The following is a 26,938-nucleotide window of genomic DNA, read 5'->3' on the forward strand; positions in this document are numbered from 1 at the left end:
CCGTGTCATTCTTCTTGTTGTTCACCTGATTTCCTGAGACAATCTCTCACTGACCTGAAACTTGCCAAATAGGTTGGACTGCATGGCCACAGAGTAGGCCTCCGTCTCTGCCTTCCTAGCCTTCCTTGTGCTAGGATTACAGCTCTGCCATATGTGAGCAGGTACCGGAGGAGTCCAGTAGAGGGCATCAGATCCCCGGAGCGGGAGTCACTGGTTATGAACTGCCTGCTGTGGGTGCTGGGAACTGGATTGGTCCTCTTCTGCTATATCAAATCCCCTTCACTGCTGAGCCATCTCTAGCTCCGGGTCTGGTCTTCTTCACTGGAGAACTCAGGTCCTCATGCTCATGTGGCAAACATTCCATCACATTCTTGTTTACAATGGTGGTTGACACTCCTCCATTTGTCCAGTGGGGGAGCGGCTCAGATTCCCTGTTCATCTCTTAGGCCTGCCTGCCCCCGCTCCCCCACCCTCCCACCCCTGTAGCTAGCTTTGTGCTGATGACAGGCTCAGTCTGGAAGTCATGGCACTGGGTGCCGCATAAGCAGGGGGACTGAGTGTGGTCCCTAGCGCCCGAGTGAAAGGCTGGGTGCAACAGTATTTCAGCTCTGGGTGACGTAGGCAGTTTTAGACCCCACCTCGAAACAAGAAACATTAGCTGCATCTTCTACAATGAACCAGTAAACAATGTAAAATAGAAATGAAACTCTGGGCTAGCAGGAGGACTAGGGGTTAGCAAACAGTTGCTGCCAACGCTGAGGAGTGGTCTGGCTTTCTTCCTTGCCCGGGAAGGAGAGAACTGATTTCCACAAGTCGAGCTCTGATCTCCACACCTGGGCTGTAGTAGATATGTCTTGCCCACCAATCAATATACATAAATAAATGCAGTTTAGATTGAACTGGGTGCCATCCTCCTGCTTCCACTGCCTAAGTGTTTATACTGCTGCCCTGCAGCCCCAGAACCATTCCTTTTTTCTTTTCTCTTTTTTTTGCCACTGGGATGGAACTGGGCTCTCACTGGCTTCATCTGCCACACTAACTGCCCCCAGGCTGCTTCACCTATACTTTGAGCTGTGGGTATGGTTGGAGGTGGCAACGGTTCTGCACCTTGTTCAGACTGGACACTAGGTCACACCCACAACACATGTGAATGGCTCTCTGCCTTGGTAAAATCTGTTTTACGGTTGTTGTGGCTCTAAAAGACAAATGAAACAAAATAAGCCCAACTGAGGCTTATTTAATGGAACAGTTTAATCAGCTCACCGCTGGAGATAGCAGGAAACCCCGTGGGTGACTGGCCTCTCTTCTCTATCATTCTGACCCTGCCCTCCTATGTCTGATGGCTTCTGGGAGGCTGTGGCCTTACCTTCCCAACAAACGTAAGCCAAATTCACGCTGCCCTTTAACTGTAATCTTTTAATTTATGTCCTTGCTCGCATGGACAAGAAAATCTGCAAAATCCAGTGAGTAGCATTAGATGGCGTGTCTAGTGTGGGTGGTATGGAGGGAACTTTAGGGCTCTGTGCGGCAGGGAGGGGCTGAGAGGGCAGGGACTCGGCCCACTGCAGGAACACCGGGTGGGCCCCAATCACAGGTTTGCCATCAGCCAGTCCAGCAGCTGCAGCCGCGTGACATTTCCCACTGCCTCATCCAGCTGTCGCTCCTTCTCATACCTAAGCACCGACTGCAGAACCTCCCCGACGCTTCGGCCTTTCTCCACAGCAGTGGCTGAGAGCTGAAGCAGCTGTGGAGAGCAGAGAGAAGGTGTTGGAGGGGCAGAGCGGAGAGACCTGCATACCTGGGGCCAAGGAGCCACCTGACCTGGGAAACTGAAGGAGGAGGGACTCGAGTGAGGACAAACTTTCAGGGATTCATGTAGCTAAGGCTGGCCTCAAACTGTTGATCATATTGCCTCCACCTCCCTAGGCTTATAGGCATGAGCTACCTCTCACTCCACACAAATGCATTTTAATTTTTATGGTACATGGATTGTAGCCAGCACCTAGTACGTGCTTAGTGCTTAGCCCAGCCCAAGAAGACTTCAGTGACAGCTGCTGTTGATGAAAGGAAGTTGCTCTCATTACCCACAATACAAACAGGTTAATGGGACCCCACTCGTGATCCAGAATGTTACCTCTCACTGAGTCAAATCCACCTATTTTTCCCTTGAAGATGATGCTTAGAAGTGAGCATTTGTCAACACTGCTCGTTTCCCAACAGTTCTAAGATTTTCTGCTCACCCCAATATAAAACAGTCTCCATTTGTGATGGCATATATCCATTGGGAACTAGACAAGGTCTAGAGCCACTTTGAAGTCAAAGCTTTGCGTCATTGAGGTGTGAAGACCCCCACAATGTGGGCAGCAGCATTCCTGAGGCTAGAGTCTCAGACATCACGCAAAAAAGCAAGCTAGCTGAGCAAGAGCATTTGCCACCTTCTGCCTTCGCACTATGGAGACCATGTGGCTGACCATGAATTCCTTACCTTGGAGGATTGACTGCACTCCAGAACTGGGGGCCCAAATAAGCCCAACCTCCCTAAGTTTCATTGTGAGGCACTGTCACACACAGCAAGAGGACACGTCAGCAGCACACCTCTGTTGTCCTAAGACCAACCTGGGTCTTATGGGATTGTTCCCCATACACCTCAGAACCCTAGAGTGTTAGGGCTGGAGGTACAACAGGGATCCATCCCCCCCGTTCCCCAGGAGATGTTGCTTGGAAAAGTGAAGGGGACTTCCAGAGTGATGCTCCTGGAAAATCACAGAGCAAACTCACATCCAGGTCTCAGAATCACGAATTTAGTTCTCTTCCCAAGCGCACGATGAGAATGGGCTGAAGCAGCCATCCAATCATGTGCACAGAGCACTGTCATTCAACTGATATCCTAAGGGCACCAAACCTCTCCAGGCATAAGTTTTTATCTGTACATCTTGCTTTCACTATAGAAATGCACAGAAAGTATAGGTCATGGCCCCAACCCATGAACTAAGTATATATAGGTCATGGCCCCAACCCATGAACTTATCCAGAAAGAAAAATCCCCGCAACAGAAATTGAAGTATTCTTGAAATAAGCAAGACAAAGTTTTGTTGGATGTGATGCTGCTTGCTTGGAATTCTGGGACCCAGGAGGTAGAGGCAGGAGTATTTCTTTAAGTCTGGGGCAGCATGTTCTGTGAAGTGAGGGCCAGCTTAGTTAGGTTAGTCCAATTTTCAAAAAACAAACAACAAAGCGAGCCAGCCTGGTGCACAGGCTTGTCATCTCAGTTACCAGGAAGACCAGGGCAGAACTTTGGCAAGTTCAAACACACCTGGGCTACACATGGAGTGCAGAGCCAGCCTGCGTGAGGCAGGGAGCTTCAGACTCAAGTGAGTATGGCCGAGGTGGAACATGGCCCTGTGTTTGATCCTCAGGTCACGAGCAGGACAATGTTTTGCAAAGAAATAAGAGAAATAAAGGAAAACAAAGGGGAAATTTGGGGGCTAAAAATTACATTAAACACATAAAATAAGAGGGCATCAGATGGAGGAAACCTCAGAAGGAAGAGTAAAAACATTATTGAAGACCAAAGACGTGATAAGCAGAATAAGCAGAAGTTAGAGCCTGTGAGCATGACCTTCCCAGCCTCAGGATCTCTCTCTCTCTCTCTCTCACACACACACACACACACACACACGAGTGCACGGGGGAAAAAGGAAGACCACAGCTGCTGACAGAAGAGAAAGACCAAAGCAGATTCCTCATCCAGCAGAAATACACCTCAGGAGTGGAGGAAGGTCAAAAAAAAAAAAAAAAAAGCATTTCAGACAGTGTTTGCCTAGTGTGTGCCACACCCTGGCCTGATCTCTAGCACAAACGAGAGAACTTCTCCCCAACATATGTGTCCTAGGAGAATCACTAGAGGACCACGTTAGCCCAAAGCAACTGCAAGCCAAGTAAGAGAAGCTGTGGCTTCTCAGTGCAAATGGGCAACTGTGCTTTAACTCCTAAAGACAGGAGTTAACACAGACGCCCAGCCACAGAGCAACACATCTTAAAGAAACCAAAATGATCAAGACAGCCCCGAAAATATCATGACAGAGAAATTAAAATGGAACATTGGAAAATGTTCAAATAAATCAAAAGGAGGAAGAACGGGAAAAACAAGGACAGCCACAATTAGAACAAGTGGCTCCAACACTATCACATACTGACCTCTTAATAAGTGGTCGGAAAATTCATAGGGGTCAGTTACCCACAGGCCTTTTGAGAGTACGTCAGAAACACCCACATATCCTGTGTGAAGGAATATATTTAGTTCCTTCCTGACAGGTATGCAAAAGTTAATTCAAAATAGGCTGCTCATAGGTAGAGAGAGCAGTAACTTGGTGGAACTGTGGATAACAAAAACACACAAACGCAGAGAGCCAACATCAACACACAAGGCACACACAGACACAAGGGCATGCGAGCCACACGCACTGACACAAGACAACACGGAGGAAAGTCCATGTGACCTTGAGGTGCCTAGCTCTGTCCATACTGTTCCTGTCACAGGTTCACAGTTCTTTGCTGTGACATCGTTCTATGCTTTATAGGGGTGTTGAATTATATGCTTGGCCTTCTGTCCCACTAGCAACTGTCTTCCCTATTGTGACAATCAGATGTCTCCAGACTTTGGCGAGTGTCCTCTGGGGACAAAACTTCATGCAGTCAAGAACCACTGGAAATGCCTTGCCTAGCGTGTGAGGCTCAATTTGAGCACAACAAAGACACAGAAAAGAAACACTAGTTGGGCAGAAATTACTCATATTATTAGATAAGATAAAAAAGCACACAGCTTTAGTACCCTAGGGTAGAGGCAGGAGGATGAGAAGTCCAGAGTCATCCTTAGCTACATATGTAATGAGGCTATAACACGAAGACAAGGAACACACAGGAAAAAAGATAAATCAGATAATTCCTCATAAACAATGTTTGCTCTTTAAAAGATGCTTCACACAGAGCAAACATTTGAGAGTTGTGTCTGGCAAAGGACTTATTTCTAGAATGTGGAACCTTTGGGTAGAGGATGTTTGACTCAGTGGTAGAGCATCTGTCTACCATAAACAAAGCACCACATAACTGGGCATGGTGCCACACACCTGTACACCAAGCACTGGAACGTAACACATACTGGGCAAGAGAATCAGAGGTTCAAGGCTATCCTCAGCAATAGAAAAAATGGGCAGCCTGGGCTACGTCAGATCTGTCTTCAAAAACATGCAAACAAACCTCAACTCTGAACAAGGACTAAAATACCATCATCAGGATGTGGGCAAGAGAGCTGTGGGGACATGCAGGCAGTGGATGGTACCAAGAGTCAACACAAAATGGACGAAGGAGCCACATGCACTGACACAAGACAACATGGAGGAAAGTCCGTGTAGAATTATGTTCAACATCTTTAGTCATCTGAATTTATGTTTATCAAACCAATCCACAATGATCTACCACTGTGACTCCTACAGTAAATGGAAGACACATTGAGAAGAATGGGGGAGTGGAAATCCAACTGAATGGCTACTTTAGGAAGTCATCTTACCACCACCACCACCACCATCATAATTCAAGGTCTCACAATATAGTCTTCAGCTCACTGTGTAGCCCTTCCTCCCTCAGTAGGAATGGGTACTATAGATATACTACGGGAAGACTAGCACTGTGGTTTGAATGAGAATATGTCCATAGGATCCCATGGTGGGATACTTGGTCATCAGATGGTAGCGTTGGTATAGAAGGCTGTGAAACCTTTAGATGATGAACATTGCTAGCGTAAGTGAGTCACAGGGGAAGGCTCTTCAGTTGCCCTCACTTCCTGCTTCCATGCCTTCTGTACAGTGAGGGGCTGTCCCCCTTGGAGACCGTAAGGTACAGTGAGACACTCCTTCCTTTCATTGCTTTTTGTCAGCATTTAGTCACAGCTGTGAGAAAACTACCAAAAACACTGGCACAGACAGATAAGGAGTCCTCAGTCTTAGGGGATGTTTTAAAATTCACGAGACTACAATAGAGTTGGCCATTGGTGTAAGAATAGACAGATGGGCAATTCGATGGCACAGAACGTTCAAAAAGAATAAGGCAGAAGCCAGGTGAGGGGCAGGGGGCTTGGGGGCGGAACAGGGGAAGTACAGGAAATGACAACAAAACCCCAACTCCCTGCCTTCCACCTTACCTGCAAACGTACACAAAAAGGTCACTCTTAAATAATTTAAAATATCTCAAAATACTAAAAGAAAACTCAAAGCAAATCCCAGAAAATATTCAAAGGAAAAACTATCTTAGATTATATTAAATTGGATATGGTGAAATCAAAAGAAAACCCCAGAGGCAGCAGCTGGAGAGTCTCCAGTTAGAGATCAGCCTGGGTTACACAGAGAACCTAAGGCCAGCCTGTGTTACGTAGCAAGATCCTGTTTCAAAGAACAAATTAAAAAGCAAAACAGAACAAAATTGTGAAAACTCTATGCTGCAGAATATATACCTTTACAATGTGTGCATCTATATAAGTTTTATGTGTGCATGGGTATTCTATTTTATGTATGTGTGCATACATATTCCATATGTATGTGTGCATGTGTATATCACATATGTGTGCATGTGTTTTTCTCATGTGTACATGTGAATTATATCACATGTATTGTACATGTAAATTATGTTATATGTGTTACATGCATACTCTTTTGCTTATAAATGCATGTCGCCACTTGAACTAAAAAAAGACATAGGTATACATTAGCTCTACATGTACACACATATGTACTTCTGGAAGAACACCCTAGGAAGAGATGAGTCTGACTTTTCTCCAGAGAGGGCAATAAAGAGGTGATCTGATGAGGAGACACTGTTTTCAGTGTTCAATCATTTTAAATTTTGGGTTTTGATTGTGCATCCATCTACAGTGTTGAAAGCAGTTGGGTTTCTGGGCACCCCAGTTTTCGGCTCAGTGAGCTGCACCAGCATGGTATTTGTATATATCAGTGTCTTTCCAAAAGAAAATCAGTTGATTTCGGATAGTTCCTTTGCTATACATATTACCAACTGTTCTAATGTGGAGAAGTCAAACTGTTGCTGGTCCTCCTTCCTATTGGCCCTTCAATGAAATAATAGGATACATTTTTCTCCAGAATTAACGAAGCTGTGTAAAGGGTCTACAAGTCTATTTTCCTATTCAGACAAATAGATTACAGAACTTTAGTTTAAAATCCATCAGCAGAATATATTGTGTATGCTACATATGGTGGGTTGGAAAGATGGCTACAGAATAGAAGCTTTTTCATTTGCTGCACATGGAGGCATGCTTGCTTTTAGCTGGTTCATTCATCTAAAATGTTTGCCAGAATATACCCTCCCTTCCTTCTTCTGACCACTGTGGACCAAAATAACTGTGGTTTATGGACTGGAAACACTGAAAGACACAGTCTGCCAGGGCCCCAGTGTTGGAGATGGAAGATGACAGATGACTGGCTTACTCTGCATGTTCCTGACTGTCCACAACCCTGGTACCAAGGCTATTTGCAGACATAGCAGCTGGGTATATGGCTAAAGATGTAGATTGTGTCAGTAGGTCAGGAAGGAGGCTGCCCCTGAGGATGTGCTATGGTGCCTTTTGAGTAACAACTGTAGTCTTGCTAACACTGGGGGAGATGTTCTGACTGAAGTTAAACTCAGTCTGGTTCTTGCTTAGGGTTGGTGCAGTCCAATCTGTAAGCTACATGATTCTGTGTCTTCCCACTTTTAAGGTTATTAATCCAATTTATTAAAAGAGAAATCCCTTTCCCTCTATGTCTTCTGGTTTCTAAAAGGAGAGATTTTTGTGCTTGGTGCTGGAGAGTGAATCTCTCTGTCTCTCTTCTGTCTCTCCTAGGCCTCAGTAACAACAGCAGCACCAACAAAAACCAGCAATAAAACCCAAAACAGTTAGAGCATCCTACTCCTGTCTTCTGGCTTAACCTCCAAGTGTCTCTGGAGACACTTCTGAGGGTCGCCACCAAAGGCTTAGAAACTCTGATTTGTGAGCCACGTGTTCCAACCTATGCCACCGACTGATTCTCCACTCTAGAGAAACTAGTACTTATCTCCCTCAGGATCATCATGGGAAGTTTGCCTTCAATTTTCTTGACTCCCTGCTGTATGTGTGCATGGGTATTCTATTTTATATATGTGTGCACACACATATTCTATCATACGTATGAGGGCATGTGTATATCACATATGTGTACATGTATGTATATGTGTTTTTCTCATTGTACATGTGAATTATATCACATGTATTGCACATGTAAATTATGTTATATGTGTTGCATGTATACTCTGTTGCTTATAAATGCAAGTTGCTACTTGAACTAAAAACATATAGGTATACATTAGCTCTACGTGTACACACATATGTACACTGTAGGTCAATTAGGGTAAACTGATGTTAAGGACTAAAGAAAATATTGTCTGGCATCAATATAAGATGGAGGATAGGGAATTTGGCCAAAGGCTGGAAGCTTAAATTAAAATATATACTGCCATGGGATCTGTTCTGGAGGCAAGCAGGAAGCAGTGTGACGTGCCTTGTGTACAGGCCTCCGTGGCTCTTCATCAGGTAAGGGCTATGGCAAAGAGAAGCCCAAAAGAAAACCCATAATCTTAGATAATCCCAGTCTATGTTCAAACTCTACTTTTCAAATGAAAAACAACAGAACACAAGGACCAGAGGATGTACCTCCTCCGACTCCACGGAGTTCCAACCCATGCCTACATTTTCCCCAAGAAGGAAGCAAGCCAGCCCTATAGAGCACAAAAAGAGTGAGGCCTCCTACTGACATCCTATCTCATCCCTCTTCTACACATACACTGCTCCCTCAAGACAAGGGCCTGGCCCTATGGGGGATAATCCACATTTACATCCTGTTTTCAGTCACAGACCTCCAGCATGCAAGGTAGAGCTTGAGAAGGACCCACACAGATTTCACAGGACGAAATCTGTTTCAGACCTTAACTTTAGTTCTGAATTTTGACTCTCTGCTGTGTCCCTGGGGAAAAACAGAGGCTCTGGGAGAAAGCTGAACAGCAGCAGCTTGATTTAGTTAACATCCTGATGTCCAACAGCCCAGTATGCCGGCTGTTCCAGGTCAAAAGCTCAGTGAGTACACCTAGCTAGCAGAGAGCCACGGGCATAGAACCATGATAAAAAGCGAGCAAGCAAAGAGGCAGCCTCAGGTGCAGACTTTTGTCTGACTCATGTACTGAGTCTCCTGGAGAATTTTCCTTTGTGCTCCTGGCACAATAAATGCAGGAATGCGCAAGATGTCTTTTCTCCTTCCCTCTCTTGGTGTTTCTGGTTGTTCGTGATCTAATCTCAGTTTACTCTGAGAGGCATAATCTCCAAATTCTTCCTGTCTGGTTCTCCCCTTACCATAGCTGGGTTCCCATTCAGAAAAAAACACACAGACCAGAAGACCCAAGCTAACCCACGGGAAAGCTTTCCGGCATTTCTTACCTTCTCCTGGATTCCTTCATCGTCACCAGCAAAGTACAAAATAGGGACATTGAGCTCTGAGGCAGCCACCCACTGAAGGACAGCTTGCAGCTGCTTGTTCTGGACGGTGTCAGCCAGATTATGGTTGCTGACGATCACCTTGGGGATTTCACAGCCCTCGGGTGGCTGTCCTGACAAACCTCTCAGTTCGTTGTGGATGGCTAGATAGGCGTTCTGCAGGAGGGCTTCGGCTGTCCCCGTGCCCTTGACTGGTAAGCACTCATATAAGTTATCTGGGAAGGCAGAACTCGGCCGGCTGGCATCCCCACACTTTTCGTCTCCCAGCTCTGACAAGGGCGAGTCACAGGACTTGGCGATAATGAGGCATAACTTCATCACCGAGTCCATCAGATGCTCCACCATCTGCCCATTCATACAGCCATCTAGCTGGTTGGCGACCATCTTGGTTAGCCCAGATAAGGCACCACCAGTGGCCTCCTCATCCTCACAGAATTTCGGGATAGGTGGGGACATAGGCCTTTCACATGGAGACAGAGGCCTTTCACATAGGGTGATCTCTTCTTCCTTAATGATCTGCTCGTGAACCTTGGACTCACAATTACGGCTACCCTTGAATATGGTCTCACTGAGTAAGTTCCGGATAAAATTGAAGATGACACTCATCAGATCTTTCTTTTCTGTTTGTTCCTGCTCACATACCTTAAGGGGAGGAGACTTAACTTTGGCCTCATCGTGAACTACAGGAGAGGACTTGGGAAAATTGGTGCTGGCAGCGGCTTCCAGGAAGCTCTGAGCATCCATCCTTCCTCCCTGTGCCAGGTGGTACTGAATCAGAAGCAGGGCGGATACAATCAGGTCCTTGGCCCAGGAGTCTGATTCACACATAAAATTTTCAAAGTTCTCTGGTGGCTGAGGTTGCTGAAGAGGGTTTACCTCACAAGGATCCGGACACTCAAAGGAGACCTCCTGTGGAACGGCGCCCTGTTTTGTGGCGCGCTCCAAGCCAGGAGAGTTTTGCTGACTCTTGTGCCACATGTTCAGTCCCTCCTTAATGATGTGCTCACCCAGAGTTTCAGCACATGTCTTCTCTTTCTCTGATATGCATGCAGAAAACAAATTTTCTTTCAGTTTTGATTCTGATTTCATCGCAAAGTTCAAGTTTGGGAGCTTTGGGTCACCAGGTCGTGATTTCATGGAGATAAGGGAGTAACTCTCGGACTTGTCCCTGGCTTTCCTGATGTTCTCAGGATATTTCTTGGCACACATCACATTGTATAGCTTGCCCAGCATGGCATCCATGATATCTGTAGCCTTTTGGCTTCCATGAGAAAAAAAACTTCGCTTCACAGCTGAGACAAAGTCTGTGTCAGTCATGAGACTCCCTGTGACACTGTGGAGGTTCTTCATGAAGGAGTCGATGAGATCGGAGACAACCTCTTTTGCATGCTTCATCAACACCTTCTTCAGCAGAATAGTGGCGATGGTTGTGTCTTTTACCTGGATCTTCAGTGTCTTCATGATGGACACCATCATGTCAGACACCACACTGTTGGCATAGGTCATGATCCCTTGACTGATAGAGTTGGAAAAGTCGTCAGGCCTGTCCGGGCACCTGAACAGCTTTCGATCTCCAGGTAAGGACCTCCCACCCTCCTTGGCATCTCCTGCATTCCGAGACTCAAACACTTCCTTGTAGAAGAAGGACTTCTTAGAACCAGGCTTGTTGTCAGGACACTTGCCTTCCTTCGTGCTCTCCTTGATCTTCAGAGTGCTTGTGAATCTTAGACCAGGGCTCTGTGAAGACGCCAAGGCCCTGTCTCCAGAGCCAGGAGCTTTGTCACCGGTAATATTCTTGGAACATGCATTGACTGTCTCATTCACGAGCTCAGAAGCTACTGTACTCAAGCTTTTGTGGGGTGTGGGATCATCCCCCATATACAATGACTGGTGGACACATTTGTTTTCAGTACCATGAATCTTCTCATTGATCTCTTTTCGGGCCATGGCGATCACTAGGTTTGTGAGGCGGTTGGCGTAGAAGGAAACTTCGTCTATGGAACCCCCATTACCAACATGGGTAATGATGCCCTGGGGAGAGGTCTCCTTGTGAGACATCTCAAAATGCAATCTCCCTGGATTGCCCTTGGTGGTGGTATTGTAATAATCAACGCAGAAACCTTTTCGTTGGTCTCCTGGGTAAGCCACTTCCTCCCCAAATGATGATTCTCCAGGCTTGAACCTCGAGTCCTGGAACCCTGCTGTACTTTTCTCCAGGTCTTTGCGGAGCCAGCTGAGCACTCGGACAGGATCTGTTGATGAATCCTGAAAAGCAGACATGGATTCACCCAGTTGTAACACAGCAAAGATACGGGACATTCAGAACAACCGCAAAGGCCAGTCTCTCAAACTGGCTCCAACATCTTAATAGGAGGAATTCACCTTTGTTGAACATTTACCATATACCAGACACAGATTTTAAGGCTACTGTCCTAGCACTGCTTCTCTTGCTTTCTTCATTTTACAAGGGAGAGAATCAAAGAACTACAAGGTTAAGTTAGTTGCTTGAAATTATAAGTTTACTTTGTGACGAAGCTAGAATCCTAACCAGGTCATCTACCCTAAAGACCATGTTCTCAGAAAGCATGCTCTCAGACGCTATATCACACTGCTTCCATCCTTCCTGACAGCAACATCCTGAAGAGCACAAGGTGTTCATATCTGAAATGAGCTAGTACTAATGTTCATCTGTTTTGTGTGTGACTGTATGTTTTTGTTTTTCGGGTTTTTCTCCCCCCTTTTTTCAAGGTAGTGTTTCTCTGTGTAGCCCTAGTGGTCTTCAAACTCAGAGAGATCTGCTTGTCTCTGCTTCCTGAATAGCTGGGGTTAAAGGCCCTCTCACCCTCACCCAGATATCTGTTGTTTTTAAATTTATGTCTATTAATATATTTCAGAAAAATGGGAAAACTGTACCTGTTGGCTACAACAAAATCTTGACATGCTAAGTGCCTTCCCATGACTAACAAACATTGATGGATTGATTTCTAATTGGGGGATTAATAACTGTGGGTGATTAGTTTCGTGCAGGTACAGTCTCTTGAGTGGATATGGACTATGATAAGCACATACACATTAATATATACCTACTTATTGTAATCTATACGTGGCAAAAATGTTAAACCTAAGGACAGCACCACGTAGGTGTATATGCTTTCCTTGCTATCAAATGTAAAGAATTTTCCATTTAGGAATGACCACAAATATAGTCCATTTAAAAAAGAATAGTGTTGTATTATAAATTGCTAATATCATCAAACTACTAGGTTCTCATGAAGGCAGAAGTCAGTAGCTATTGGCCAGGAGAGATGGCTCAGTAGTTAAGGGCACTTGTGGCTCTTCTGAAGGACCAGGGTCTCAACACTAAAGACTCACGCCCATCACAAGTGTCTGTAACTCTGGTGCTTAGGGACCCAATACCCCATTCTGGCCTCTGTAGGCATCAGGTGCATACAAAAACAAATACCCATATTCACAAAATGAAAATAACATACTTAAAATGTTCCATAGCAGTAATTTAAAAAATACTTTTTGTGCAGATGTGTATGCATGTGTGTGTGTGTGTGTGTGTGTGTGTGCGTGTGTGTGCGTGTGTGTGTGTGTGTGTGTACGTGTGCACGTGTTTGCGCTTGCGCGCCAGGAAAGGTGTTAGATCTAATCACACTCAGGCCTGCTGCATCTTGGCCATCTCAGGGTTCAGGCAGCTTCCTCAGAAGGACGCCAGTCCAGCTGATGTAATGAGGTGGTCAGACCAACATGGATGTGACAAGCCTCATGATCACCAGAATTCTTATCCAAGTGGAATGGAAGAGACTTGTAGAAAAAATCCTGTGCATCACTATAAAACTATAGATTGTCCATAATCTGTCTAAATGCAAAGTAATCCCTACGGCATTCCACACTGCTTGACTCCTATTCCTGGAAGGCTGTTTTACAACCCTGCAGGGACAGGGACTGAGGGAAACACAACCATCTGAGTGCCCCAGAGACTCTCATTTCTATTCAGTCAGAGTTCACTGCTCCTACAGCCCCCACCCCTTACACAACAGCATCCTGAGCTGTGTGGAAGGAAACGTTGAATCATTCTTTCTCCTTTCAAAATCAAAACTGTTTGACGCCCGTGGAGAAGAGCGCCAGATGATCAGTAGGTTTAGTTTTCTCTGCTAGAGACCCTATGCTTTTGCAGCTTAGTCTAGGAAACTGTAAACTCAGACCTGCTTTCTTCTTCCACATCCAGTTCATTAAACATATTTAATCCATTTTTCCATCTCCACCTCCTGAGTGCTGGAGTCACAGGGATATCACCATGTCATGCTTGAAATGCCCTGGATGAAAAGCTTGTCATGAAACACTATAACAATTGTTATTGTTATTGTTCAGAAAATCCGTTTGTCGAATGACTCTGAACTGTTTTTTTATTAACGTCCAATGGTTACTTATATAACTTCAAATGCTAGACTAATACCAAATTATACTTACATCTTAAAGTATAATTAAGGTTTACACAGTTTCCCCCATGAGTGGAAAGCTTTACCACAGAACACCTTATTTTGGGTTTTGGATCTCCTGGGGTACTTCTTGTTTAGTGAAGGGTAACAGAGTTTTGTTTGGTTGGTTTGCATTTTGCTTCTCTATATGAAAGGGCAGAGGTGGATAAACGACCAATGGAGGCAGTTGGGGGTCTTTAGCAATTTGATGAGTGTATGTCTTGTAAAGATTTCTTGGGGTTTTGGCTCCTATTGGTAAGAAAATAAATTTGATATAAACACAGTAGTTCATTAAACACTACGTGTTAGTCTTATGAGTAAGGACATAGTAATGAATACACTGGATCATGGAACCCTTAGTTTTGATTTGTAGTATACATGTGTGCTTGTGTGCACACATGTGTGATGTGTATGCACCCGTACTTGTGTGTAGAGGACGACAACCTGTGGGAGTCATTTCTCGTCTTTCACCCTTTCGGTATGTGGGTCTGGGACATGGACACGGGTCATCTTTGAGCCATCCTACTGGCCCAACACCGTCAAAAAGAGAAAATTCTGCTCAATGTATGTGAATGTTTCTGGCATTGTATCCTACTGTCTGTGCAGATCAGTTATGGTTGTTCACTGCAAACTCATCTTGCTTTGCGATTCTGGGACTGAGACCTTTAAGCATTTTTCTCACTTGGCAGCAGCCTTCATCAGTAGGGGACACTATGTAACTGCAAGGGGGTGAAAAGAGCTGTGCCATGGCCCAACTGTGTCCAAACAGTCTTGAATGAGGGCTCTTGCGAGGTTCAGTTTAATGTCTACTTTCTACATTTCCAGGGTCCTGAAGCCCTTCCCTCGCATCTTTCAATAGTGTACTACGTTCCCTCAGGAAACAATGTTAAAACATTAAACCATAGGTGTGGCTTTTATTTTCTTATCGGACCCTGACAGATACAGCCTCCCACCTCAGGCCCCAGTAAGCATTTAATAAATATGAAGCATTTAGTAGATGCCTACAGGATGCTCAAGATACAATGTTGCCGTCACTGAGTTTAGACTTCTCAGCATCTTAAGTCATCCTGATTTCAGGAATTCTTTCTGATATACCTTGGAGACATTTATTTATTTTCTTTTTACAATGACTGATTGGAAGCAAGGTTTATTTCACAACATTTGTGTGGAGGTCAGAGGGCAGGTTTCCTTGATTAGTTCCTCCTTCCACCATGTGGGTTCCAGGGACTGATTTTGAATCAAGAGGCTTGATGGTAAGCCCTTCACCCACTGAGTCATCTCACTGGCCCAGGGACAGTTATTTCTAAGGTGCAGTTGTTTAAAACTTAACATTTTGTCCTTGTAATATGTAACTTTTTATTAATCATAGCATATTCTGCACACTAAATAGCAAACGCAGGCTCACAGTCAGGAGCATGCACTACACTTGCAGAGGAGCAGAATGGTTCCCCACCTCCACATGGTCTCTCACAAGTGGCCATAGCTCTGGTTTCCAGGGAATTGCACACTCTCTTCTGGTCTCTGGGGTACCTGAACTCACATGCACAAGTCATGCCCCCAGGAACACATAATTAAAGACTAAAATATCGAACATCATAAACAGCAGAATTTGTTAAGGTAAATTGGGAAGTTTTTGCTCTACTCGAGCTCATTTTAGTCATCTTCACAATGAAGAAAGAGACTAATTTGATGACAGTCCAAGTGTCCCTAACTAGTGCCGCTGAAGAAAGTGACCTTACCATTTTCCAGTCTTGGTGTTGGTTGTCTCCAGGTGAATAGACACCAACTTTGCAAACGCCACTTTGACTTTGTAACCAGTCAACCCTATCCGCCATCTGGTAGTATTAAAAAAAAAAGAGAAAAGTCATCAAAAGGTTCCATGACTAGAGGGAGAATTAAAGAGAAAGAAAGACATATGGGTAGCAGGAGTCATGCTTCCCAGAGACTTGTCCAAAGCTACTTAAACCCCACTCAACTGTGGATCTCCAGCTTCGGCTCTCTCCTGCAGCATGATTTCTCAAGGATTTATCTCTAGAGATGACTGTGGTGTTTTGAATATGCTTGGCCCACGGAGTGGCACTGTTAGGAGGTGTGGCCTTGTTGGAGAAAGTGTGTCCCTGTTGGGTGGGCAATGAGACCCTCCTCTTCCTAACCACGTGGGAGCCAGGCTGCTCCTGGCTTCCTTTGGATGAAGATGTAGAACTCTCAGCTCCTTCTCCAGCTCCAGGCCCACCTGGACACTGCCTTCTTGCGATGATGAGAATGGACTGACCCTCTGAGCCTGTAAGCCCAGCCCCAATTAAAGGTTGTCATTTTTAAGAGTTGCCTTGGTCATGGTGTCTCTTCACAGCATTGGAAACCCAAATGAGACAATGATGTTCATGCCCAATATGTGCTGTTCATGCTCAATTATTTGTTAAATAAATGAACCTAGTCAGCTGTGTCCTGCTGTGTTCCCTACTAACATTCCCCACACCTTGGATTTTCAGTAGACACTCAAAACTAAATGTAACCAAATGGTTAATTTACTTTTTTCCTCACGTGTTCTGTCTACATGACCTAATGTTTAAAAAGGGAAACCTTTACTTTTCATTTCTAGAGCACTAATATATACTAGTAGATCTTCCTCTCTCCAAAAGCCAATACTGGGGGATTCTAGTCTCCAGGGTTCAGGATCCAGGATGCAGAGAAGACTTGGCTAACATGTTCTTTCATGGCCCTCATAACACTTTGCTCTGTTCTCTTCCTGAATGGTCCTCTGGATGGCATCCTCTTCAGAAGGCACCTGCCCTGCCCACCTCTAACCATTCCCCCAACCTCCAGTCGCCAGCCTTACACTTGCTTGTACTTGCACTTTCACAGTTCCTGACTCAGAACCCTCAATCCAGATCCTTTTTGGCCTTTGTCTTTAGTCTCATCCACTCTTTGAAACCTTGCATTCTACATTGTGGTCTTTGGAAAGCCTGCCCAAGCATCACAGTGCTGTCCTCCTGGAGTGACAAGAAGGCTCTGTTTGCCCTCGCTTTCTTTTCCTATGCCCAATGTCCCCTCCTAGGCTCCACACTCAAAGTCCCCGGGCTCATTACAAACTCTCCTCCCATTTATATCTCTCAGTGGGTAAGAAAGATGAAGTGAGACGCACACGCCCCCCCCCCAGTATGTCCTGACATCCTCACAAAACAGATGCATATCTTTACATTGACAGTAAAGTTCAACATCTCACTTGAAGCTGAAAAACTGTGAATTAAAAGGCATGCAGGTTCTTGGAGTGGGCACTTGATTAACTGGAAATACTTGTGTTAAGGGACATTGGCAGAGGTGGGAGCATGCACCCTCTCTCAAAATTAAAACCAACATAAATCAAAGGAACATCGGACACATGCTGAATAAAAGTTGAAGAGAAAAGAAAGGACTGTTGAGATGGTTCATTTGCGTAAAGGTGTCTGCTGTCAAGTCTGATGACCTGAATTTGGTCCCTGGGACTCACATGCTATAAGGAAACCTGACACAAATTGTCATCTTATTGTCATACAAAAAACAAGGCATGTGTGCACCTGTCTCAACACTCTCTCTCTCTCTCTCTCTCTCTCTCTCTCTCTCTCTCTTTCTCTCTCTAAATAACAATGTAAAAATTGCTTACACATATATGAGCATATTATTATTGTTTTGGAGATCATTGATAAATGTTAAAAGGAAAAATAAAAATATAAAATCATTCAAGAGCTGTTTTCTGTTCTCACAAAGACTTATTCCTATTTTCACACTCTACTGTCTCTGCTTACTGAGCTGTGGCAATCATTTCTGTACTCTTCTTAACGACAGAAAGTTCCTGAGTGAACAATAGATTTTCTACAGTGAAGAACTTGTACAATTACTTAAGAGTGGAGAGAAACTGAATCTGGGGCTGAGGGTCTAGCTAAGCAGAAGAGTGAGTGCCTAGCCTGTGGAAGGCCCTGGGTTTGATTCTTAGTACAGAAGAGAGAGATGGTGGGGTAGGGACGGGATAGGGGTGTGGAGATCCAATATGGCTGGACTTGCTGCAGGTACTGTACAGCTGTGATTCCTGTGCTGAGAGAGATCACATGTTCAAGGTGAGCCTGGGTCACACGGCAAGACCCTGTCTCAAAAAAAAATATTGAATAGCACTTCTAAAAACTTTTTTTCATGTGCTTTTTGAATTGAGAAAATTTAGGCATTAAATTTCTTAAAAGATTTCTCAGCATCTGTCACTAAGCTTGACTTCAGTTAGATTTCCAGACTCCATGTGGTGAAAAGAGATAACGGCCTCCTACGAGCTGTGTTCTGAACTCCACATGTATGCATATCATACCGTATGGTACACCCCCCCACACCAAATAAGGACATCTTATTAAATGTTCTCACAAGCTTTCTGGCTGATTCTAATGAACGATATGTATTGAGAATTCCTGGGCCAGGAGAGAGAGTGTGATGGCCAGTGTTGACCGTGTGCATGACACAGCAGGAAGAGGGAACTTCAGCTAAGGAGTTATTTCCACCAGACTGGCCTGTGGGGAAATTGCTGGGGCATTTTCTAGATTGGTAATTGATACAGGATGGCCAAGCTCACTGTGGGTGCCCGGCCGACAGTTTATAGGAAAGGCAGGTGAGCAAGCCTGCCAGCAGAGCTCCTCAAGGTGTCTCGGATGAACTCCAACCGGTAAGATGCAAGATGAAGCAAACCTTTCCCTCCCCAGGTTGGTTTTAGTCAGTGTTTTATCATAGTACTAGCAAGCAAACTAGGACAGATAACTTAGGTCTTCTAATCTTCTTTGCTTTTGTATTTTAATGTTCTGTTCACTCTGCAGAGAAGTTCATACCAATGACATTAAACCTTGTATGGTTCTCAATAGCTCACACTGTGTAGATTTTTCTTTTTGGTGGTATTTCCTGTGATGGACTCTGGGGCCTTTTACATGCTAGGCATGCAACAATATTCATGAATCACACCTCTATATAAAATATTATGCTTGTGTCATGGGGATAAGGAAAAGCATTAACAGTACTGCTATTTAGCCAAGAAAGGCAAGATTTAGTAGCAGCTTGACCTAGAAGGCTGACAAAATAAGATCTATGAATGATGGTCTTCCCATTCCTATATTTCACCCAAGGGAGCTACTTGTGGTGGAGAACAGCTAAATCAACGGAATCTGTTGCCTTATTCAGGCTGCCAACACAAGACAATTAAGGCAGATACAAATTAAGTGTAAGAGTAAGGGAGTGGGGGTTGAGGATTTAGCTCAGTGGTAGAGCGCTTGCCTAGTAAGCGCAAGGCCCTGGGTTTGGTTCTCAGCTCCGAAAAAAAAAAAGAGTAAGGGAGTGGTGTGCTTACTTACCCTTATTGAGGATGGGTTTTGAGATACAAGGAAAACTCCGAGTGAGCCTTATTGGTGTCTTCACTATCCCTAAGTCTACCCACCCCTCCTGCCATGTAATATATAAGGACTCTGCAAAGAAAGACAGAGAAAAAAATGGCTAAATTTATGTGTGGACTCCACTCTTCTTACCAAATGGTGATTTTGATTTCTTATTTTTGGTATACATACAAGCGAGGGACACAAAGTGACCTGGAGACTTCTGGAGAGTTCTCAGATAACAAATCATTCTACTTTTGGCCAGTGATTTCTTATGTGACTATTGCCATTCTCTGCTCCTGAATGAGTGGCTTACTGAACGTTAAGAACAATTGGCTGACCTCAAAACACACTTCACTAGGAAGCTGGAAGATAAGCAGTGGAATGGGGAGAGCCTTGGACTGCTGGATCTCAGAACGTTTTGTAAGCCTTTTGGGGGGTTCTTGAGAGAAACATGTATCCTCATAAAGAGAGTTACAGGCCACGAATCCAGTTCAACTAACTTCCTTAGCCTAGCTCTTCCAAGACATGACTAGAGGACATTCGTGTGCTTTAATCTCTCCTTCGAATATCTACCCATCATCAACTGCACATGTGCCTCTAAAATGTCCCTTTAAACCCCATCTTTACTTGAGCCCAAGCCACAGTTATCCTATCCATGACAAACGTCTTAAGTTCCTAGTTGAATGTCCTTGCTCCTTCTTCAAAGTCTCCAACACAATTCATCCCACCTTCTCATCCTACCTAACACGTCAACTGTGCACATGTATTCTACACTATTGTCTTCATGGCCTCATGAAGACAAGCAGTTTCCTAACTCATCTCGGTATCCCTCATATCCCTAGTACCTTTAGAGTTGGTGCTTAGTAATTTTCTGTTGAAAGAGTGAATATAAAAGTCCTGCCCATTTGTAATTCCAGGCAGCTCATCTTTCTTAAAATTGGAGAACCTGGGGGAAAAAAAAGAAATGGCTTGCTCAAATGAGTTATGACAGTAAGCCATCATATTTTAATCTTTTAATATCCACCGTTTTGCGACGAGTTTAACACAGCAAGTTACTTATCGTTAGATCTTCCTATTCTAGTAATGCTAAGGAGTGAACATCCCCAAAACGTCCAGTATTCTTTTCACAGAAATTAGTACATCTGGTAAACTCTTAGCTTACATCTAGTCTACTGTTTATATACTATTTTGTGTGTGTTTGTGTGCAAACACATGGCTTGTTTTAGTCTGTGAAACCCCCCAAGTTGTCTGGATGATAGGACACATACATAAGCAATACAGTTTTCTTGCTTTTTTTTTTTGTTATTGAGAGAAGGATTTGTTGAGATTCATGTTGACCTTAAGTCACTATACAACTGAGGATGGTCTGGGATTCCTGCTCCAGCTGCTTCCCGCCCAAGCACTGCTCTATAACAGACATGATCCATGAAGCTTTTCAGCTTTTGTAATGTACACATTTCCCACGATAAAGAAAGGATGATCTAAAATTATTAAGAAGTCAAGTTATAAATGTATTTATAAGTTGAAGATCGGAACTGGGGGTGATGGCCCGTGCATTTGATCCAAACACTTAGGAGGCTGAAGCTGAAAGACTGTCCTGATTTCGAGGTCAGCCAGAGATTCAGAGCTAGCCCAGCCTACCCTGGATGATACAGTGCGACGTTGTCACAAACAAAGAAAATAAAAAAAGTTATAACTTGCTGGAGTCCTGGTTCTATGTTATCTATTAAATGACAGGGAAAAAAATCAATATACAAATGTAACTGCTATTTACCTTTCAATTAATCCACACACCCATCTTACGAACTGGGAAACCGAAGTCCAGAAGAAGATTAGAACCTAATGGGCTTCTTTGGGTACTTCTACCTCTTAAGCCTGGGAGATATGGCACTTTCTGTGGTCACAAAGGGCTGACTTAAAATATTCCTCCACAATTCTAACGTGAGGCTGGGGAGATGTCTCCGTGTGCAATACTGGCTGAACAAGTATCAGGGCCTGAAGTTGAATCTCCAGGGCCCAACTCAAAAGTAAACGTGGCTGTTCACCGGTGCCTGTAACGCCAACCCTGAGGGGGCTGGCAGACACAGGCCTTGTTAGTGTGCTAGCTACCAGCCTAGGTGTAGGCTCCCTAAAAGACCCTGTCTTTACTGAGTAAGGACGCAAGTGATTATGCAACATATATTCCTCTAGCCTCTGAGTATGTAGGCTTGGGTGCAGTGCCTACACATATACATACACACACACACACACACACACACACACACACACACACACACACACACGCCAATGAGAGTGGGCCTTGGGAGATGTCTCAACCACTAAAGGGCTTGCTATTCAACCTGTAACACCTCAAGTTCCATCCCCAGCACTCACCTAACAAGTTGGGTGTGGTGGTTCACATCTGTAACTCCACTGCTGGGACCAAATTGGTCAGTAGAGACTCTGACTCAAAAAAGTGGAGAGTAACTGATGAAAATACCTGTTATCTACCTCTGACCTCTCCATGCATGCTCTCTCTCTCACGCACAGTTATGTACATACAGATATACATCATACAAATGCCTATGAGACAGCTGGATGTCATGGGTCATGCTAATAATCTCATCACTTGGGAGACAGTGGCAGAATGACAGCTGCACGTTTGAGAGCAGCTTGAACTACGCAGTGAGTTCTGAAGAAGCCTGGAATAGTTATGAGGGGGGAAACGAGACCACGGAATGCCAGAGTGAAAAGGTAGGAGGAGGATGTCAAAGTGATTATTACCTCAACCTGTAGAGGAGTGCAAGCCATGAACGTTGGCGGAGAGCTGAGTGAGGCAGGTATGGTTAGACCTGCTCTGTTCCAGGCCACAAGACTGCCTGAAGACAACCCCTACCCCATTTCCTAATTCCTAAACTCACGAGAAAGCTAAATTGTCGGCAGTATAAACCAGGCTCTTAGGGGTTCCTTCCTATCTTTCATGTATCTTGAAGCTCATTCAACCAAATTTTAGTATTCATTTTTTTATATGGACAGATTACTAGTTGTCTCTATCCCTTCCTCCCTTCTGTCCCTTCTTTGTCTGGAGCACTGTAGAAACTCAACAAATCCTGTTGATACTTGACAGTTCAACCCCACACGGCTACAGATAGCTTGCCCGTTTCCAGTGCTCTGCTGCCTAACCACAGCTTCGGCTTTAAATACTCCTGAGGCTTCAAGTGGGTAAGAATCAGACTCCTCTATACCAGCATGATTTTACTCAGAGTACCGGAGAGAAGAGAGCATGCGGAACTAGCCAGACGACACAGCTGGAAAATCCAACAGGCAGGCATTAGTCTACTCTCAACATCACACTTGGAAGGAGGGAATCCCTCAGGCCCACACAAGAATGGCCTGGGATAGCAGGTCAGACCTGTAAGTCACTCTGAACTTGACCAAGGTGAGTGGAATGTTGCTGAGGGAATCTATGTATTTCCATAGGATTCAAAGTGGAAACTAAAACTGGCTGGGCAGCAGCAGGAAGCTGAGTTTGACATAAAAAAAAAAACTGTCCATCACTTCTCCTTTTTAACCACAGGGGATCAGAAAATGGGCCATTTTCCCAGCCCAGTGGGCTTTCCTACCTCCGAAGCTCTAGAATAGTGAACCACAGGAGACTCCAGAATATACTTTTAAAGTCAATGAAGATGCTGGGATGTTCTTACTCAGCTGAAGATCTTGTTTCCTCCCCCAGCCTTCCATGCACCTCCTCCTTGTTGGGACTAGGGAGTGACATCAGAATTGCAGCTAGTGATGTCACTGTCTCTATAGCAACCATGTGAGGCTGCCTAAGATTGAGTACTCATAAAGGATAAGAGGAGGGGTGGAAATAAATATACTTTATGGCTCTGACATTTACTTAGAAGGACTGGCCTTGCTTGTCCCTATTTCTTCTGAGTGTTTGAGTGAGGTGGGAGAGTATGGGAGGGGAAAACTTTCCCATTGGATTTCATTTGAAACAGCAGAGTATTATCAACACATCCACATGTCTGGCCTGGCTTTCATGCCAACGGATTCCATTCAAACGGCAGAGTATTACCAACAAACTCAGATGGCAGCATAGGACAGGATCCTGTTTCACACTGGCTCATCTGGAAATAGATGGCCTGAATTAACTGTGGGGTTTCGTCTCTCTCGCTGCTGCTGCTGACTTTGTCACAGGCATGAGCCACCACGTCAGGCACAAAAGTAGTCTAACCAAGGAACAAAGTTCCAGCGGAGGTGGGGAAACATCATATCCACCCCCACTCCCAAACCAAAACCAACAAAAACCCCAAACCAAATACAAAGCCAACAAAAACTGCTACCATTCAAAAGCAGCTGGGTATTGGTTTCAATCCTTCAATAAAGTCATTTGTCATCTGTCGTCTTTTATTGTTGATCTTTCTCATCTTAAAAAAAAAAAAAAAGCAGGCTTGTTGTCTGCAGAGCCTCTGCAGCTCAAGCACTCTGCATCTGTGCACTCCCCTGCAGTTTGAATAGGTAGGCACACCTGCTGGCTGGCAGTCCTTTGCAGGTGACCAAGGTCCTTTATATCATTACGTCACCTGAGCCTATTAATAATCGTTTGAGGCAAGTAGTAGGTATCCATTCCCTAGTTAGGTATTCGAATTGGAAAATGGACCAAATACTCTCTGGGTATTAAAGTTAGTGCTCTTTCAACCATGACACCTTGAAATCGAAAGTGCTTGACTCAGAGATGGTAAGTGATACACTTACATCAAGGGTTAGGAGGCGTGTGCAAACTGGGGTTGGGGGTCTGTCAATTTATCAGAACTATATCAAGGATCAAGGGTTAGCCAAATTGTGAGCTCTACTCAAGAAAGAATGAGGCCAAGAAATGCAAGGCAATTCGGCATCGCTGAACTTCAGAGAAAAAGGGATTCTTTTCCGATTCAATTGGGTAAATGGCAATTCTCATAAATAGTAGGGTCAGCTGGGCCTGGAGGTGTAGACCTGTCAACACAGTATCTCAACTACTCAGGAGAACTGTAGTTCAAGGTCAGCCTCTGCAATTTAGTGAAACACTGTCTCGAACTAAAAGGGGACCGAGACACTTGCCTTGCATGTCTGATGCTGCTGAATTCAGTCCCTTGTGCCTTAAGGAAAAAGTAAACAACAGTAGGGGGCATGCAGGTCTTGCCATCCTAGTCATAAGCGGTCCCTACTCACCACTAATAACTGTCTTTCTCAGCCGCACACTTTCCTCCTGCAGATAAACAATGGGCACTTCCACTACTAAGCATGAAAACATTACCAAGTTGAGAATGACTCCCCCAAACTAGGAAGTTTATTGATAAGCCCAAGGTATATTTCATAGGGTTACTCCCCTCAAAGGGGACAAGAGGTAGTTTATTATGGAGTCAAATATGAATGACCAAATCCAGGTTACCCAACATTCCATCATCCAACAGTGAAAGTTCTTGTAGTAACAAGGAATGTTACAAACACTTTTCAAATACATGTGTGGAAGCATCAGGTGGGCAAGTTATAATAAAATCAGGAAACCCTTGCTATGTATGGACCTTAGAGGCTCTCAGATGATATTCTCATCTTCTGGGTTAGTGGCAGCTAATGGTCCCCTAATACATCCCAAAGGGTTTCAGCCCAAAGAGGACAGGGGCACCACAGGAAGACCAATAGAGTCAACTAACCTGAACCCTTGGGGGTTACCAGAGACTGAACCACCAACCAAAGAGTGAGCATGGGCTGGACCTAGAGCCCCTGAATATATGTAGCAGATGTGCAGCTTGGCCTTCATGTGATTTCCCCAACTGAAGTGAGGGCTGTCCTTGAATCTGCTGCCTGTCTGCCTGTAGATCCTGTGCCCTTAACTGGGCCACTTTGGCTTTGTCTGGCCTTGGTGAGAGGTGAGAGAGGATGTCCCTGAGTGATTTGATGTGTGGTAGTGAGTGTGGGTGTGATACTCAGAGGGGCTCCTCCTTTCTCAAAGGAGAAGGGGAGAGGATCTGCATGAGGGGGTACTGGGAAGAGATGGTGGGGGCGGGGACTGACATTAGGATGTAAAGTGAATAAATAAATTAAAAGCTTTCAGGTGATGCATACAAAAATGTTATCCACACACAAAGGTGGATAATAAATGGCTATTTGGAGGGCTACGGATACCCCAGGATAATCTGCCCTTGGATCTGCAACACTCCTTTCTCTCTACTATTATTAAAGTTCTAATCAATTAATCAGTCTTTCTAGAATGTTCAGAACTTGCAGCTTCTTTCTGGGGACTTCAGTTTACAACTGCTTGTCTTTTACTCAGGTATATCAAGAGGATGAATGTTTTATTTTTTAATTTTTTAAAATCGGATTTTTTTTTTTTTTTTTTACTTTTTTAAAATCGGAGATGTCATCACCTAGGCTGGCTTGGAACTCCTTATGCTCCTGTCTCTGCCTCTCAAGACCTGGGATTACAGGTGTGGACCACCACACCCTGAAAATAGATTTTTAAATGAAAGTGGTTTTATTTCTTAGAACATTCTTAGGCTCCAGGTGTCTCCTTCCAGAACAACACAGATTTTCAAAGAGGCCCAGTTTTAAAAACAAACAAACAAACAACTGACCTGGGTGAAGCCACCAGCAGTTGTTCCATAAGAAAAAGTGTTGAAGCATGACATACAATTTTATATCACCTTTCAGGACATAATGCTTCAAATCCATTTATAAATCCCTGGATCAGCCCAGGGTGGGGACTCCTACTTGAAGCAGAGCTGTGATTATCTCAAGTTCGAAGCCAACTGGGGCTTCATAGGGAGACCCTGTCTCAAAATCCCAAAAATAAAACTTCCCGTTTCATAGTTCAGTTAGTGATCAGTGTGCTTCAATAAACAAAATTAAAAACTGAACACATAAACCCCAGTCAGCCAAATTCATGATACGGAGACTGATCACCGCTTTGGAAAAGATGGTCAGAAGTCCCTGGAGAGGTCATTCTACGTGCGGAATTGAACTGGTGTAGACATCTAAGTAAGCATTCCATGAAAGGGGACAGTGTACACTAACAACCCCGAAAAGGGTGTTTTGATGGCGTTGGCGTGCACTTACTTTGGCGGCGAGGGGCTTGAGGTGGGGGCGCCTCTGCATTTCTATTTAACTCCCCCCACTGTAATGCAGATCCTATTACACCTTTTTTCTCTTTGCAACTTCTTGAGTGCAGGGACACCCTTCCTCCTTACCCCAGAAGAGCTGTCAGACCCTTTCTGGCCATCGCCCATAGAATGAGCGTCTTTGAAAGCTGGCCATTTTGCATGGCCTTTAGTCAGTCCCTGGTTAACTCTGAAATGCAGATTCCCCAGAAATATCAGACGGCCTTCACAACCCATTACAGATCCCGGATTCTGTTTTCCCCTGCCTTCTCTCCCTCTCTTTATCTTTTCTCTACCTCTGCTTTCACTCCCAGTCTCTCTGAACAACCTGGGCCCCGCCACTTCCGTTCTCAGTTGGCGTCTGCGCAGAGAGGTCCATGAGATATCATTTGGCCC

At 44.5% G+C, this 26,938-nt stretch overlaps 1 protein-coding gene across 2 annotated transcripts; it reads right to left on the reverse strand.

Annotated features, from left to right (window-relative positions):
• Positions 1 to 1,396: 1,396 nt before the first annotated feature.
• On the reverse strand, positions 1,397 to 26,868 carry Akap3 (A-kinase anchoring protein 3). Of its 2 annotated transcripts, none has more exons than XM_032907380.1 (4): positions 23,030 to 23,145; positions 15,792 to 15,887; positions 9,512 to 11,833; positions 1,397 to 1,744 (listed from the first exon to the last, which is right to left on the reverse strand). In XM_032907380.1, the coding sequence occupies exons 2-4, from the start codon at positions 15,885 to 15,887 to the stop codon at positions 1,589 to 1,591; spliced, it is 2,574 nt and encodes an 857-aa protein (XP_032763271.1). In that variant the 5' UTR covers positions 23,030 to 23,145; the 3' UTR covers positions 1,397 to 1,588. The 2 variants fall into 2 exon arrangements, with proteins under 2 accessions (XP_032763271.1, XP_032763270.1); XM_032907379.1 differs by lacking the exon at positions 23,030 to 23,145 and adding an exon at positions 26,502 to 26,868 and having other exon boundaries at positions 1,399 to 1,744.
• Between the last annotated feature and the right edge of the window lie 70 nt (positions 26,869 to 26,938).

This window comes from Rattus rattus, chromosome 6 (assembly GCF_011064425.1).
Source record: "Rattus rattus isolate New Zealand chromosome 6, Rrattus_CSIRO_v1, whole genome shotgun sequence".
Classification (NCBI taxonomy): domain Eukaryota; kingdom Metazoa; phylum Chordata; class Mammalia; order Rodentia; family Muridae; genus Rattus; species Rattus rattus.

What these genes read in the sequence shown, in the direction of transcription:
- Akap3 (XM_032907379.1), bottom strand. Translation starts at nt 26,540, where the DNA reads ATGCAGAGGCGCCCCCACCTCAAGCCCCTCGCCGCCAAA. An exon ending in AACACCAAGACTGGAAAATG is followed by an intron (nt 11,834 to 15,791) that starts GTAAGGTCACTT and finishes TCTGCTTTTCAG; the next exon opens with GATTCATCAACAGATCCTGT. An exon ending in ATGAAGGAATCCAGGAGAAG is followed by an intron (nt 1,745 to 9,511) that starts GTAAGAAATGCC and finishes TGCTCTCCACAG; the next exon opens with CTGCTTCAGCTCTCAGCCAC.